This window comes from Apodemus sylvaticus, chromosome 12 (assembly GCF_947179515.1).
Source record: "Apodemus sylvaticus chromosome 12, mApoSyl1.1, whole genome shotgun sequence".
NCBI classification, from domain to species: Eukaryota; Metazoa; Chordata; class Mammalia; order Rodentia; family Muridae; genus Apodemus; species Apodemus sylvaticus.
Genome location: NC_067483.1, coordinates 61,076,982 through 61,093,694, shown reverse-complemented (window position 1 = coordinate 61,093,694; position 16,713 = coordinate 61,076,982). Strand labels below are relative to the sequence as shown.

Sequence of the window (16,713 nt, the reverse complement as noted above, 5' to 3'; positions counted from 1 at the left end):
CACCCTCACAGTGACACACTTCCTCCAACAAGGCCACACCTTCTAATAGTGCCACTCCCTGGGATGAACATATGCAAACCATCACATTCCACTCCCTGACCCCCAAAGGATTGTACAAACATGAGGCTATGAGGGCCATACGTAAACATAGCATAATGTAAAATATATTTAGTCCAATTTCAAAAGTCCCTGTAGTCTACAGCAGTCTCAACAGTGTTAAAAGTCCAACGTTCAAGGTCCCTTCTGAGATTCATCCAGTCACTTAACTATAGTCCCCAAAGCAAGACAGGAAACTAGCTGGGCAAACTCCAAACTCTGCATCTCCGTATCTCACGGCAAAGCAGTCTTTAGATCTTCAACTCCTTTTTCATCTTTGTTGACTGCAACAAATGTCTTTCTCCTGGACTGGTTCCACTCCCTATTAGCAGCTTTCCTTGGCAGGCTCTGGCATCTTTAAGATCTTGGGGTCCCCAAGTCAATGTCAGTTTCACAGCTTCTTGTTTCAATGTCTGGGATCCACACATGATTTTTTTTTTTCTTTTCCAAAGGGCTGGTGTCAATTTCTCCAGTTCTGCCCTCTGTAGCACTCAAAATTCAGGTTGATCCACTCCACTGCCACTGCTGTTCTTGGTGGTCATCCCATGGTACTGGCATCTCCAATGCCCTGGGGTCTTCCTCTGCAACTAGATTTCACCAATAGCTTTTCAGAGGCTCTTTTCATGGTGCCAAGCCTCAACTCCTTCACATGACCCCTTTAGTCCTGGGCTCTCAACTACAACTGAGGCTGCACTTTTACCAATAGCCTCCCATGGCCTCTCACAACGCCAAGCCTCAGTCAGCTGTACTTCTTGATGCCTTCATGCCTTCAAAACCAGTACCACCTGGGTGAACCAAGTACAGCTGCAGCATGAGGTACAACCTTGGTTATCTCTGGAACACAGCTTCTTTGTGCTCTCAAAAAACACTTCCCAGAAGATTTCACCTCAGAGGTCTCTTCTTAATAATCACTAATTTCTTAGCCCCAGCTAACCAGCATCAATTGTCACAGTAGTCCCTTCTATTTTTCACTCTAAAGCCAGAGCCACATGACCAAAGCTGCCATGTTCTGCTGCTTGCTGGGGCTGGAGCATGCCCTGCCCCCTGCCCCCCACCCCACCCCTTGTTCTATTACCAGCTTTCTGTTTTGCAATTCCCTCTCTGCCTAAGCTTGGCTTTCCTGGAACTCACTCTGTAGATTGACCTTGAACTAAGAGGTCTGCATGCCTGTCTCCTAAGTACTGGGATTCAAGGCATGGTCCACCAAGGCTGGATTTCAGTTTTTCTTCATCTAGAATTTGCTCTCTTCTAGGCTTGCTTGAACTCAGAGATCTGCTTATCTTTGCCTCCTGGGATTAAAGACTTGTACTACCCTGCCTGGACCTAAATTTAGCTGGGTGGAATCTTGCCCCACTACTCCCTTAATTCAATTTAATATCCTGTATAAAAAGAGAGTCAAAATCAAAAAAAATTGTATATTAAAAAAATGCCCACAGGATTTCTTCTGTTACCGTAGCATTCACCAGAGGTTGTGGATCTTCTGTCTGTTCTAAACACTGAATAAATCTTCCTCCCCTTGGATAATGGAAACCATTTCCTGATAGACAAACAGCTATTCCTCTTTAGGTTCTAGCATGTACTAGCCACTGCTCTCTTCTCAGACTACAGAAATACTTCCAACCTAGTTGAACATGAATAATAAAAAGTCTTTTCTAAATTGTGTAGGTCATACAGCCTATGACTTAAGATCACAGCTAAGGTCAGACATAGGACACATGAAGTTCTTCTAAGGTGTCTCTAGTTCTCATTCAGTGTAATTATTATTGATCACATGCTATGTCTTGGCCATCTAATGATGTTGATGATAATGGTATAATACAATATGCATCATAGTAATAAAACAGTTCTTGTCTTTTTCTGATTGTTGTTTGATTTTGCTTTGTTTTGTTTTGTTTTGTTTTGTGTCTTTAAGACAGGGTCTCATTTTGTAGCCCTGGCTGTCCTGCCTCTGCCTTTCAATTACTGGGACTAAAGGCTTGCGCCACCACATCCAACAGTCCTGCCCTTAATCTAAGACATAAACTACATAAACTCAGGGCAATACAAAGTTGACTTTTAAGTGTTATGATTAAGATTTGTCTGATTCCTATGGGCATATAGTAGAAGAGATAAAAAAAAATGAGTGTGAAATTTAAGGAAAGTTAGACTCCAGGAAGAGTCCTAAACTGCATGTAGGGGCTCTATCCACTTCATAGAAAAGAGTCCATGGGTGGAGTCCCAGATAGGTCAAGGATGGACCCAGTTAGCCATTTTTCAAAGAATGGGGCCCTGAGAGATGGCTCAGTGGTTAAGAGAAGTCGCTGCTTTTGCAGAGGACCTGAGTTCAGTTCCTAGCACATGTACAATGCTCAAAAGCTCCAAGTTCAGGGCTTCAACACTTTATTCTGGCCTTTGCACGACCAGACATGCACGTGTTACACAGACAAGAAGACAAAGAGCTCGTAGGCATAAAGCACAATGCATACATCTTTTAAAATACATTTTTTGGGCAGATAAGTGCATAAAATATATTCAATAGGAAAAGTATGGGATGCAATAGGAAGCCGCGTGCCTTCTGTTCTGATTTGCTGTTTGGACTGTGTAGAAGTTCATTGTGTTATATAGTCTTTGGGTTTGGTTTATTTTAATATGAGATTTTTTTAAAAAAAATTGTCTCCTTTTTATTATAAATTTTAAAAGACACTTAAGAGAATAAAACCATTTAAGTAAAAGCAGAGGGGTTACCATGTAAACACTCTGTGGGGAGCAATCCTCCCTAGAATCCCTCCAGTGAGTCAGTCAAAGAAAAGCAAAAGCAAATAAAATCAGCAGCAGCAGCAGCAGCTTGCAGAAGTAGACTCCACTCCAGCGCTGCTGCGAAAGTCACACAAAACCAAACCGGGCCAGCACCACTGCATCAGGGGCAGGCAGCAGAGAGAAGCCAGTTGGGAGGGGATTCCTATCGGCACTTACCAAAAACACCTAAAAAACTACTCAGCAAATAAAGGAAATTACATTTAAAGGATTGAAGGACTCTGTGATAGCAATCATTAGTCAACTAGAGAAAATAATGAGACAGAAGATAGGAAAAAAATCAGATCTGGGGTAGAAAAGCTTGAAAGACAGATGAAAAGGAAAAAAAAACAAACAAACAAACAAACAAAAAAACACGCTAGACAGAATCATCGGGCTTAACCTGAAAGAAGAGCTGGAACTAGAAGATGGCTCAATAGACACTGTCTAGTCAGGAGGACTAGGACCCACTCAGTAGAAGGAGCCAACTCCCAATAGCTATCCTTTGACCTCCATATGTGTAACATGAAACACACAGCATGGACCAAGAGACAAAGACACACTAACATACAAACATGCAGAAATAAATAAGTGCCACTTAAAGTTTGTTTAAAACTCAGGATTGAAGAAAATAACTGCACAGGCGTTGAGATTGTTAGGAAATAGAAGGATCAAATTCAACAACCTAATGTAATAATCTTTTAGAACTACCCAGATTTCTAAAAGCTGATTTGAAGACAGTCTGAAAGTGTTGGTAAATCTGTAGAAGCAACAACAAAATAAAAAAAATAATAATAATGATAAAAACTGGGTTTCCTTCAAGTAGCATCTAAAAGTAGTATTTTCTAGATATAATGGTGCACATCTTTAATCCCAGCATTTGGAGGCAGAGTCAGGCAGATAAATTTCCAGTAGCCAGAGCTACACATCTAGAACAAGTCTCAAACAAATAAAGATCTCTAATAATTTAATTTTTTCATATACCATATCATGGTTAGATTCACTGGAGAATTCTGGGAGATATTTAAAGGAAAAATAGTACCAACATTATAATTGCTCTTTGAGGAAATAGAAGAAACTTTTACTTATCCTATGAGGCCAATATCATCCTGATTCCCAAAGCAGAGGCTTCATAAAAACCATAGACTACTACTTCTCTTTGAATCTAGACACACAAACCTCTAACAAATAGCAAACTAAATCCGGTAACAACAACAACAAAAATATTATAGCATCAACAGCTGAAATTTATCTAAGGAACACAAGATTCAGTTAACATCCAAAAGTTGAAATAATATCCTGAATTCGTTGGGCTTCCCTAAAACAACAGAGTTGATAGAATGAGTACATATTAAAAGGAGATTTTTGAGATTGCCTTATACAATATAATTGGTGGTGTCCATCAGTGGCCATCTCACACTGGAGGGTTTGGGAACCTAGCAGTTGCCAGTTCATGAGGCTGTGTGCCTCAGGAATTGCAGTCTGGTGTTGAAGAGTTGGGGGACTCCTGAAGAGTTACAAGTCCTCAGTTGTAAACCTAAAGATGCTAATTCTAATATCGCTGAAGATGCGCAGCAGCAACTGCGTAGATGAACTTGCCAGTGAGAGTGAATGCAAGAAGGCAAATACAAAACTGTTCTTTCATTTCCCTTTTACTTGGTCTGACACTGAAAAGAACAACTTATATTTAGGATGGGCCTTTCCATTTCAAATAACCTGATCAAGAAAAGTGACATACCTTTTAATCAATTTCAGTTCCAATCAACTCAGCGACCAAGATTAACCACAACACATGCCATATTAAATAAATGAGTTAGAAAACTTACATGATTGTCTCATTTGAGATCTCTTATGCCATGATTTTAAACATCATGAATTAAGAAAAAAACTTTCAAAATGAGAATAGGAAAAAAAAGCTATGACATTCTGATAAAGGATGTCTATCAAAAACCTATGGCTTTTATCCAACATAAAGGCATACATCCGTAAAGGAGATGGGTTAATTGGTCAAGAGATGGTTACATTCAGGCAGCTTTGAATAACAGCTGTGACTATGACGTAAGATGAGGTTACGTAAGCAGTTAAAATTGGAAAGGGGAGTAACTAGAGATACAGTTGCACCCTGCCAATGAAGATGAAACCCCAGAGGGAGCACAACTTACCCAAGAAAGACTGAGAGAAAAGTAAAAAGGATTGTGGGTGAAACGTTAGCTTTAACTCCATTCAAGGAGCAGCCGGGTGTGCTGGGGTTCCTGCCTTTAATCCAAGCCCCCGGGAGGCAGAGGCAGGCGGGTCTCCCAGGCCCAGAAGCTACATTGTAACTCATGTTCCGTTACACTGTAACCCATGAACTGTTACATTCTCTGCTCAGAACAGCCTCCAAGGTCTCTATCCTTTCCCCTCTATCAGCAATAAAATGGTCTATTTTCCAGGAACTTAACAGAAATCCTCTTAAATAATGCACACCTGGAGTACTTCAAAGAGTTCCTCAAAGACCGGAAGTCTGAAAACCCGTTGCAGTTCCTGATAGCCGTACAGAAGATCATGATGGAGACCAATGAAAAGACGTATAAGACAGCTATGGAAAATATAATCAAGACTTACCTCCACAGCAAGGTCCCTGCCGGTGTGCCTCTCTTTCTCTTGATTCTCCCTTCGGTTTCATGGGAGGAAAAGTGTGGGAAATAGCCTGACTCTGCCAAAACCTCTAAAGAGAGCCGAAGAGGGCAGTAGCCATATGGGGGCGATATTGAGACACCGAGAATGAATTTTAAACCCAAAGCTGTAACATTGGTGAAAGTGAGATACATTCATATACAAGCTCATTAATTTCCTTTACTGTTGGGAACCTAACCTTAATTCCAGTAAGGTAGGAATAAGTAGCTGCATTTTCTAAACTAACAAAGTGTAACACTTTGAAGTTAGCTTACTTATTCCATTTAATGCAAATTCCAATTAATCATTAAAATGACTAGCCTGGGGCTAGCTATAAGCAAACAGGTGGTATTCTCCATCTCCAGAAGAAGAGCTGTGCTGGGGAATGGTCTGTCTGACAACCATTCATAAATGTTGTCTTGTTTTCCTGTCTAAGGTGGTGGTAAACTTGGCCTGTGGAAATACATCTTAGCTGGAGATTGCAAGTAAAGTTTAGCTTGTAACTCTAGCAAAAGGAGATGAGAGCACATGCCCTTCTAAAGCTGTAGGGCTGAGCTTCCTGTCTGTCACAGGGGAACAGACAGAGTTTAAGTAGGCAGAAAGGGGCTCATGTGTTTGTTTGTTTGTTTGTTTGTTACTTTTTTGTTTGCTTAGTTTTGTTTTGTTTATCCAAAGCAAGCATATAAGTACAAAAAAAATTAGAAAAAGTTCAAAAGTAACAAGTCTCTCTAGTTCATTTGTTTGTTTGGAAACAGGGTCTTGCCACATATTGTAGACTGGCCTGAAATTCAACTATGTAGCCCAGACTGGCCTTAAACTCCCAAACTTCCTGTGTCTGCCTGCCATGTGCTAGGATGTACAGAAATGCCCTAGCACAGCATGCCAGTTTGTAGGTGCAATTCAAATGCATTAATAATGAACTCAGTCACTAATATTGCATTGATATCACATTAATGCAATTATAGGACATTATCAAGCACTTCCCCTTGGTGTGCCTTAAACAAGAGGGAGCCCAGATTTGAATTCTACTTTTCCTGTGTCTTCTTCTGGGAGCTAAGTCTCACAGCTAGCTCCGCAGGTTCATTGACAGTCTAAACTATAATTCTTATGTCTAACATTGAACTTTTGTATAGATAAACCCAGTCAATATTTTATCTTCTGTCCTTGCGACTATAATAAATCATTCATTCCTTTTACAATCTTTAGTGGATGGTTTTATAGCCTAAAGGAATGTATTCCTAAATTGTAAATCTGTATGTTTCCATCTAGTGCAATTAACTCCTCGTGACATGTGAAGACTGGCAGAGTTCTAATTGCAGTTTTCGTATCAGAGGGGACTTTAACTGCAGCCCTTTCTCTAAAGGGCTCAATGATTATTGTATAAATTTAGGAATTCTTATAGAATCATTAGGAATTAAGAAATCATCTATTTGTCTATATAGCATCAATACAAGACAGTGCATCTTCGCTGATCTACAGAAAATCTGCCCAGTAGGGTGGGCTAATACCCAGGGAATGTTATATTAATTTACTAATGACAGGAAGGGCATATCAATAGCAAGAATCAATCCTAAGATTAGTTTCTTAGGATCTTGCCTCCAGAGCTTATCCACCGCCACCACCATCTATGCAAAATGGTGGACATTTCGGGGAAAGTCATCTGCTAGTCTTAGCCTCTCCTAGATGGCTCCTGACAGTCTTCCATCATCTTCTGTCTGTGGGATGAGTCTGAATCTGCCCCTGCCTAAATGTTGTCTTGTGAATCTGTCCCTGTGTCTGTGTGTCCTGTGTATGTCTGTGGCAAAGGCCTCTGCTCTCTCTTATTGAGCAGCACAGAAAGCATGATATGAAGAAGGAATTGGCTACTTTACAGACATCTTTAACAGAGTCTTATAAGGGATGAAGATTCCAACTGGCCCAGAGAGCAAACAAACCAATCCAGTGATATCCATACATTGCTCCAACATCTTTTGTGGACATTCACTTTATAAAGCTGGCGGTCCTATTTTCTGTCCTCAGCAAATGATTATCACAACATACATGCACACATACATTCATCTTTGGACAGGGGCATGGAAGAGTATATAACTTAAGATTTGCATCCATTGTAAAGATTAATTACATAGGAAATCTAAGGCAAGGAAGGTCAGTTGTTACATTGTTCTCTTAAAGGCAGGTTAAACCGCCTAAGTATACTGCAGTAGTAGTCCTAAGCCTTAAATGACCTCGGGGTACATTATTAACTCTGACTGTGAGGCCCACCCAAAGTTCCTGTCTTTTAGACTGTAAGAGATATTTTTATCATTATGCTTTAGCATATATAAGAAGTACTTGCTTGCTGAGCTTCAGGATGAGTTCTATACATCATTCTGGAAGGTCTCAGACAGAAAGGAATGCCCAGATGCTTCTCAACGTTTCTCAAGTCTCATTAGCAAGCCATCGTCTCTGGACACACAGGGCATCGTGGTGCACTCTACAATGATTTCTGGGGCTCTCCTTCTGAACCTAAAGATTTTGTTTTGCTCCTGTCCTCCTAGGCCTCTCTCCAAACTGGAAAACTTCATCCCACTTACAGAAATGAATTTAAATTTTATTTTAACATTTTATTTTCTTTCAAGCTTTCATCTTTGAAATGGGACTAAGAAAGACAGTGTTTTGTCTACAAAAAATAGTTTCCTATAACATATGAAATATTCTTTGGAGATTTGCAAATTCTAGAAGGCTCAGCTCATAATGAGGCCAGAATAAGAACAGAGGGTCATGAGCTTCTCTCATGAAACCACCAAACAACAGACAGAAATGACTCTTCCCTCCCTCCTCTTTCCCTCCCTCCCAACTCCCTCCCTCCTTCCCTCCTCTCTTCTTCCTTCCCTCCTCTCTACCTCCTTCTCTCCTTCCATCTCTCCCTCCCTTTCTCCCTCCCTCCCTCCCTCCCTCCCCTCTCCTTTCCTTTCCTACCTCCTCCCTTCTTCCCTCCCTTTCTCTCATTCTTTAGAAGAAATGCTGCAGTGCGATGCTCCTTTCATCAAAGAAATCATTAACATGCGTCATATCACCACTACCACATTGCTGATGCTCCAGGGCTATGTCATGAAATCTATGGAAGAAAAATGGTGAGTATGCTCAGAGGAGGTGGGGTTCCTACTGGAGTTGCTTCCTAGCTTTGAAAAGCCACATTAATCACAGGTCTCCTAGACCTCATAGAGTACTGCCAGAGTAGTCCTCCAAAAGAAACACCAAACTTACTTAGAAATCTCCTGTTTGCCTGTGTTTGCAACACACACACACACTCACATACAAACACATATACACACACTCAAACACATACACATATACAAACACATACACACATTCAAACACACATAAAATACACACAGGCACATATACATGCACACATATGCACAAGAGAGAGAGAGAGAGAGAGAGAGAGAGAGAGAGAGAGAGAGAGAGAGAGAGAATGAGAATGAGGAAGAATACAGTATTGAGAAGGACAGGGCCGGGCAGTAGTGGCGCACGCCTGTAATCCCAGCATTCGGGAGAGTCAGGCAGATTTCTGAGTTCTAGGCCAGCCTGGTCTACAGAATGAGTTCCAGGACAGCCAGGGCTATACAAAGAAACCCTGTCTCAAAAAAACCGAGAGAGAGAGAGAGAGAGAGAGAGAGAGAGAGAGAGAGAGAGAGAGAGAGAGAGAGAGAGAGAGAGAAACTGATTTTATAAAAGAATTGAGATGGTAAGAAAAGAGCTTTTGAGTGTCCCACCATTCCCACTGTAACTCCTGCGGAAGCTGACATAAAGCGGGCTTGATATGTTTCATGTACCATGTTTTTTTTTTCTCCTTTAATATCCTCTATCTCCTTTCTGGTAGGTTTAAGGAATACCAAGAGTTGTTCCCACCACGTCCTATGGAGATGGATCTCCCTGAAACACAGGCCGTCCCTAGGAAGCCCTCAAAGTCAACAACGCACATACATGACTCTCAGGTCAGTGAGAAGGAAGAGAGGACAACATTATAGGCAGGAAAGCCATTGTCCAGGCACTGTCAGCTGTACAAAAGAGTGTCCCTGTTAGGCCACTTGATATATCACTGAAAGGAAGAATTATTCTTGGCTGTGTGAGTTGTGTTTTAAGCCCCATTTTACAGGATAATCTGAGGCTCAGTAAAACTATCCTAGGAAGTCCCTTTCTGATCTGCCTCTCTCTGGCACCAACTAAGTGCCAACACAAGATCTCTGGAGATGACACTTCAGTGCTATCTGGAAATCAGCTTGTGCTTATTTTAAGGATGTGGACTGGTCATCAGGCCAAATGGTTTTGCTAATCTTTCTGCACAAAAATTAGATTGATTAGCTGGGGTTTACATATCCATTCACTGACAACATAAGCTTCACCTTGCACTATGGCAAAGGGTAGGCCTGGAACATGTGTCCCACAGAACAGAAAATCCCAGAAAGACAAAGCCAACAGCTGGCAGTGAATATGCCCACTTCTCCTCCCAAACCCAATCGCCCCTCTTATCCTCTTTCCTATAAAGAGAAAGGGGGAAGAAACAGAAACGGTGCTCATGGAAGTCTTTTCATGTGGTTTGAAAAAGCAAACATACTCCTTTAAGGACCCTCATATTCAGTATGCGTTATTCAGGTAGAAAAGATTGAGCCCAGTCCTATCGATTCCAAAGATCAGGTTAAAATATATCTGAAAATAAGATTTAAGCCCAGGACTGTAGACATGAAGATGTGCTGGTTTCCCCCTCTCCACTCTCTCTGTTTATGAGCCAAATCTGCACTGCTGGATGCTTGAAAGAATGTGTTTGTTGAATCAGTGGGCTTCATGGTAATTTCAGCTTTTCTGGGTCAGATAAAAGGGAACCAGAACAAGGTTACTGCCTGCTGTGGGTTACACACTGTATTTCACACATCCTAAGGCTCACCACAACCCTGAAGGCTGTTGTTTTTGTCTTACACAGAGACACACATAAATTGACCCAAATTACACATCTATGGAGAAGGTAGAGTCTACCCGAAGAGTTTCTAACTCCCAAATCCACTGCATTGGGCACTTCACCTCTCTCTCTCTCTCTCAAGCCGTGTTCGCACTGACCTTCCCTCTCCAAGGACTGGCGCAAAGGCCTGAGCCATCTCAGAAAAAAAAAAAGTTATTTTTTGGCTCTACTTATCAAATTTTCTGGAATGAGCCCGGTGTCTATTAAAGGACTGCAGAAACAGAATATGTTTGCTCGTACGAAGGAGGAGGCCTGCATGGGGAAATGGGCACCTTAAAGTTTTCTTGACAGTTAGAACTGGGGTCACACCTTTATTTCTTCAACACTTTAAGATCTGCCAAGCCATCGTTTCCTCCTTGTGAGCAGTAGCTTGTCCTCTGTCCCTTCCCTTTTTTGAATGCTGATCTTCCCTGCTCCTGGAAGGGTGCGTGGTAGAAGGAGCGTGAGCACAGGCTTCCCGATTGGAGCCAGACTCCTCTACTTGTCAACTACTTAGTCTGAGGCACTGACTTGGGTTCCCTCACCCTTAAAATGGGAGCTCGAGCGCATCTCTTTATAGAAGTGAGGATTTCCATGTAACTAATGTCAGAGATGCGGCGCGCACACACAGAAGGTTCCTTGTGAACGGTGGCCATGCTAAGGGATGCCCTCCTCCTTCTGCAGAAAAAGGGATGGATGAAAATGATCAGCTTCATCAAGAGTTTCTGCAACTACCGCAGATTCATCGCCGACGCCAACAACCGCCAAGAGTTAGCAGATTTCATCTACTTGGAAATGTTCAACAACAAAGAGAGTGAGTCTCTTCCCTGACGTGGTAGGCAGCCCACATGAGAACCCTAGCTAGTTGCTTTGTGCCAGGCTCACATCAGCCACAGTGAGCCTGGGTGACCAGGCCTTCTGAGGCCTGCCTGGGTAGAGCTGCTGCTTCTCAAAGAGACAGCAAGTGTGAGAAATTGCAAGGGCACCTCGCTGCCTCACATTTTAAATATATGATATTTTTATGAATTCTTTGAAAATTGTATGCATGTGTACAATGTATCTTGATCATTAGCTTCTTGTTAATTCCCCTTAGACATACTCTCTGCCTCTCTACCCCATCCCAACTTCATGTGTTCGCTTTGGGTTTTTACAACTCATCTTGTCCAATTCTGATGTCACAGTCATATATTTATGGCTGTGAGGCCGTCACTATGGCATGGACATCTTACCAAAGACGACTCACTTTTTTGTGAAATGGTTTCTTTATGTTGTTTACTGTGCTCTCTAAAAATATCTTTAATTTTTCCTATTATATAATCAATATATGCTATTAATAAAGAGGCAGCAAAGCTACAAGAACATGTAGGACACAAATGAAAATCTTTGGTACATCACCAATACCTTGAAACCTGCATTCTGATTATATATTCATATACACATATCTATGTCTATATAGATCTATATGCAATCTCCATATCTTCCATTTATAACTTACCATTCCTTAGACTATTTTAGATTGAATATCCTTTTCCGTCAGTACACATCTGTCTGCCAAGTTTTCGACTGGCATAAAGTGTCCACTGTATAAATTTATTCAATTGCTTCATTAATTCATTCATGACCATTGCCAAGAATTCTTTAGGGTATACACTTCACCAGGTGCTGAGACTTCAGTGGTTAAAAAAAAAGATCTACAGAAACTGTAAGCCATAGATAATAATAGACCATGTCTACCACTTTTACTTGAATGAATGACTCGTGCCTTCATTTCTTCATTCATTGAATGGAAATACTAACTATTCTTACCTCACTGCGTTGTTGTGAAGCTAAGAGAGGTGACAGCTTGAGCATCTTTGGACTATGCCTAGCAATACTTCTCGACAGGATAGTTTTAACCAGTCTATTGTTGTTACTATGCAAGTGTGATGAGTGATTTCAGTAGTGCTTTCAGACGGATCCTAGTTAGTACTGGCAGTGGTGGGGGAAGAACTCTTCCCCCAGAATGGCATGAAGTTGAATTTTCAGGAGTAAGCAAATTAAGTAGGTGTAGTGGGCGAGAAAAGAGTGTGCACGGAACCCTAAACCAGGAAAGTGGGTCTCGCAATCTGGGAACTTCAAACAGGATGTTTAGACAAGAGACAAAACAGGAAAGTACCTGAGGTGACGAGGGAGAAATGGGCAGTGATAGATCATGTCTCTCTGGACTTGTGAGTTATTCCAACATTCACTCAAATGTTCTAAGCTTCTGTGGAAAAATGCCTTCAAGCTGTTGTTGCTCAATTTGGATTCTACAGAAAAATTTACTAATTTGCACTTCTACTGAGGCTATAAATCAGGGTCTGATTCTTCAGTCTCACCAACATAGACTACAATGTATTTTAAAAACTCTAACCGTAACTATCCTTAAAGTGCTCTACCACATGCTTTCTGCCCATGGCATCATGGCCTGGGGCTACTCAGAGTTCCCACCATGCTGTTGGTATGAATAACCCTCCAACATGTCTAACCCCCATCCATCCATCTCAGTGGCCCCTGAGAACTTCCATTCCCTATGATAGCTTTCTATTCTCCTTCCCTTTAGTTTTAAGGTTTGTTTTTCAAATTTCCTCCTGCATGATAAACCTTGATTCCTCCCTGATAAACCTTGAGTGACTGTTAATCAGCACCACACTCCCATCTGAAAAACTTGAGTCTTCGTGGGCGGTTTTCACAGTCTCTTCAGGAAGCCTGACAGATTAGCATGGCCCCAGTTGTGATTGTTTCTATCTGGCAGGTGCCGTGAGAGCATCCTTCAACATCCAATCACTCTTGTAATTAATTAGTTGGCAAACTATCTCTTGATATGAGTGTTGTCACACACCTACGGCAGAGGCCATACATGTACTCATGTACATCTGATTGAGAGGCTGCAGTAGACATAGGGTGTGGCCCTTTCACTAGGTACAAAACATAAGTCCATGGTGGTGAAGCCCAAGGTGAAGATTTAGAACCTGAAAGAAACTTGATCAAACCAGACTGTAATTCCTTGTTGTTGTTTCTCTGTTAGATTTCTCTACGTCACCCACCACATCTGCACGTCATACCCCAATATACCCTAGTGCCAAGAACGCAGAACAGGAAAATGGAGACATGGTCCTCGTAAAACGCCGGATATTTGGCCACAGAATTATCACTATCAACTTCGCCATTAATGATATGTATTTCTTTTCTGAAATGGAGAAGTAAGTTCTCATCTTTCTTTCCTCTTTCTTGTGGGGCTGGGGAGATGCCCCCCCCCAAGCATGAGGACCTAAAATCCTCAGGGGTTGGGGTGGGAGGAAATTGAGCATCTGGAATTTTAGCACTGAGAAGACAGAGACCAGAGGATTCCTGGGGCTTGCTGGCTAAGCACTCTAGCCCAAGGGGAGCTCCAGGTTTAGTGAGACACTGCATCAAAACCAAGGCAGACGCTGACTGAGGAAGTCACTAGACATTGATCGCTGACCTCTAAACACACACACACACACACACACACACACACACACACACACACACACCTCCTAGCAAAAGTTGGCTTGATATATCAGAGCCACAGTGATTGACATGTGAGAAGCACAGTGATTTAGTTCTGCCAGAGAGGATGATCCTGAAAATTTCCTGGACAGCTGTCACCCTATCAGTTTCCACCCTTCTTTGGGTCCTAAGGCTCTCCTCAATGCTCTGGAGATCTCCAGTCTATTGCCAGTAAATGGATTTTTTTTCTCTGTTTACAAATATGAAAGAAGTTGTCTCATGGACCACCCATGGACCAGCACTAGTCTGGATTTAAGGATTCTTCACTTAAATCCAGACTTAAATAAGAGGTGTGTGTGTGTGTGTGTGTGTTTAGATTAAGTAGTTTTAAGTCAGATATGCTAATAATACATATTCATTTTCCTGCCAAACCTCAAATATAAAGTCAACATAGCAATAGAAAGTTTATACATTTTTCTTGTATAAACTTTAAATTATGCACAAAATACTGTCAACCATCTCTAATTACAATTTTTTTAAAAGTGAGACAAGGGCTAGAGAGACGGCTTAACCTTGAAAGTCTAGGCTTAACAATCGAAAACTGTAAAACTCACTTCAAAGCAACTTAAGATTTCTGGATTTTATTTGTTTGTTTGTTCATGCATGTATTTTGTAGGGGCAGGTATGAATTTTGTAGGGATGGGATCTCACCCAGGGCCACACCCATGCAAAGCCATAGCTAAAGAAATGAGTTATGTGCTTAGCCAAATCCTGTCTTCTATACTCATGCTTTCAATGATTTAAATTTCCTTTGCTGTACCTAATTGAGCAGGTTTTGTGTTGGTTTGTTTTTGTTTTTGTTTTAAAGCTATAGTATTTGTCATTGTTATAACATTTCAGAGTCTCCTCTTCCTCCCTCCCTTTCTCTCTCTCTTCTCTATCTCCCTCCCTTTCTCTCTCTCTTCTCTCTCTCCCACCCTCCTCCCTCCCTTCTTCCCTCCCTCCCTCTCCCCCTCTTCCCCTCTCCCCCTCTCTCTTCTCTCTCCCTCTCTCCCTTTCTCTCTCCTCTATCTCCTTCCCTTTCTCTCTCTCTTCTCTCTCCCACCCTCCTCCCTCCCTTCTTCCCTCCCTTCCCCTCTCTCTCCCTCTTCCCCTCTCCCCTTCTCTCTCCTCTCTCCCTCCCTCCCTTTTTCTCCCTTCTTCCCTCTCCCCCTCTCTCCCCCTCTGCCCCTCTCTCTCCCTCCTCCCCCTCTTTCTTCTCTCTCCCTCCCTCTCTCTCCCCCTCTCTCTGGACCTCTCCCCCTCTCCCCCTCTCTCCCTCTCACCCATCTCTTAGGCAGGTCTGACTCTTAGTTTTAGTCTAGGCTGAGCTCAAGATTCTCCAGCTCCTTCAGCCTCCTTCTACAATTCAGATTGTAGATACCACGATGCCCTGCTCTAGTTTATTTACATAGAAACAATAAGTAGTTTTCTTTTTAGATTTTAGATTCTGCTCCATTGGATGAATGAGTTAAAATTTAGAGTAACAAATATTTGGAAAAAGAATTAATAACTCCTGGAAAACATCACTGGCGAAAGTGTCAGAGTGAACAAAGATAGGCCAAGAGTCTGTGTTCACCATGCCAGGGACACTAGTTAATGTCACTCTCAGAAATGCAGAATGTCAGGAAGGTCAGGAGAGTTTGGCCCATTGCCCTCCATGGAGGGACTTAGCTCAGTCCTCAACTTGTTCACTGATCACCTAGTAGTGCCAAGAAGTGTTAATGATTCCCAAAAATATAGACAGGAGCTGATCTTTATTCTTTATCACAGCAGGGTCTTTATTCTGTTCAAGCTAGCTCGAGCCCCTCCAGTACACCACCATCAAGCAGGATGGTTTTTTTGGGGGGGGAGGGGCAAATATCTATCAGAGCTTTATAGTAAGCAGCAAGCTGGGGTAAGTGTGCAAGCATCTAATTGGAAAGCTATTGTGGCCTTTAACATAATTGGTTGGTGCTGGGAGTCATATCATAAACTTAATTTCTGTTTCTCTCTGCATTGGTGGTCGTTAGACAGGGGTGAGCTTGGAACCTGGGGTTGCAGGTTTTTGGGGGGAATAACCTGGAGATGCTGGTCTTGTTGAAGCTGTAACATGGAGACACTAGTCTTATGGGGGATTAGACTAGAGACTGGAACTAGGCTCAGGTTTTGTTGGGGGGGGGGAGGGGGGACAGGGGACTTGGTAACTAATCCTAAGTACCAGCCTGTTAGTTTCCCTGAATTCAAACTTAGGTCATCAAACTAAGATGGAGTCTGAACGTAAGTCTGGCCTCTCGTTCTCTTTATTGAGCATAGCCTCTGTCTTTATAGGCATGTATCTATATTAGCCCCAGACTAAGAATGCAGACATGACACACATTTATTCACTTGTTGTTGAGACTAGTCTGCTCCTGACAACTTTCCCTGTCTTGGATTCAAAGAAGAAACTGAGCATCTATGAGTTACTCCAGTTGTGGTGAGACAGCCACTGGGCAAGAATTACCTCATTTTATCTACAGACAGAATACGGTCCAAAGAAAGGACACAATTACAGGTTTGGGACAGCTTCATTCTGCAGTGACAGAGTAGGCTAGTCCTTAATATCCCTGTTTCGCTAGGTCTGTCAGTTGACCTTGGCCAGAGGGTTGAAGACTGCTGTTCCAATGTTTTGATGTGAGGAACTGTCTGAGTGATCAGTGGTC

At 42.1% G+C, this 16,713-nt stretch overlaps 1 protein-coding gene across 2 annotated transcripts in view; it reads left to right on the top strand.

Annotated features, from left to right (window-relative positions):
* Rgsl1 (regulator of G protein signaling like 1) overlaps positions 1-16,713 on the top strand; it is a 62,760-nt gene that overhangs the window by 32,040 nt on the left and 14,007 nt on the right. For both annotated transcript variants that reach the window (XM_052200539.1, XM_052200538.1), the window contains 5 exons: positions 5,301-5,494; positions 8,519-8,636; positions 9,389-9,503; positions 11,186-11,315; positions 13,548-13,722. In XM_052200539.1, coding sequence (XP_052056499.1) covers positions 5,301-5,494; positions 8,519-8,636; positions 9,389-9,503; positions 11,186-11,315; positions 13,548-13,722 — 732 coding nt within the window. The remainder of the gene's footprint in view (positions 1-5,300; positions 5,495-8,518; positions 8,637-9,388; positions 9,504-11,185; positions 11,316-13,547; positions 13,723-16,713) is intronic.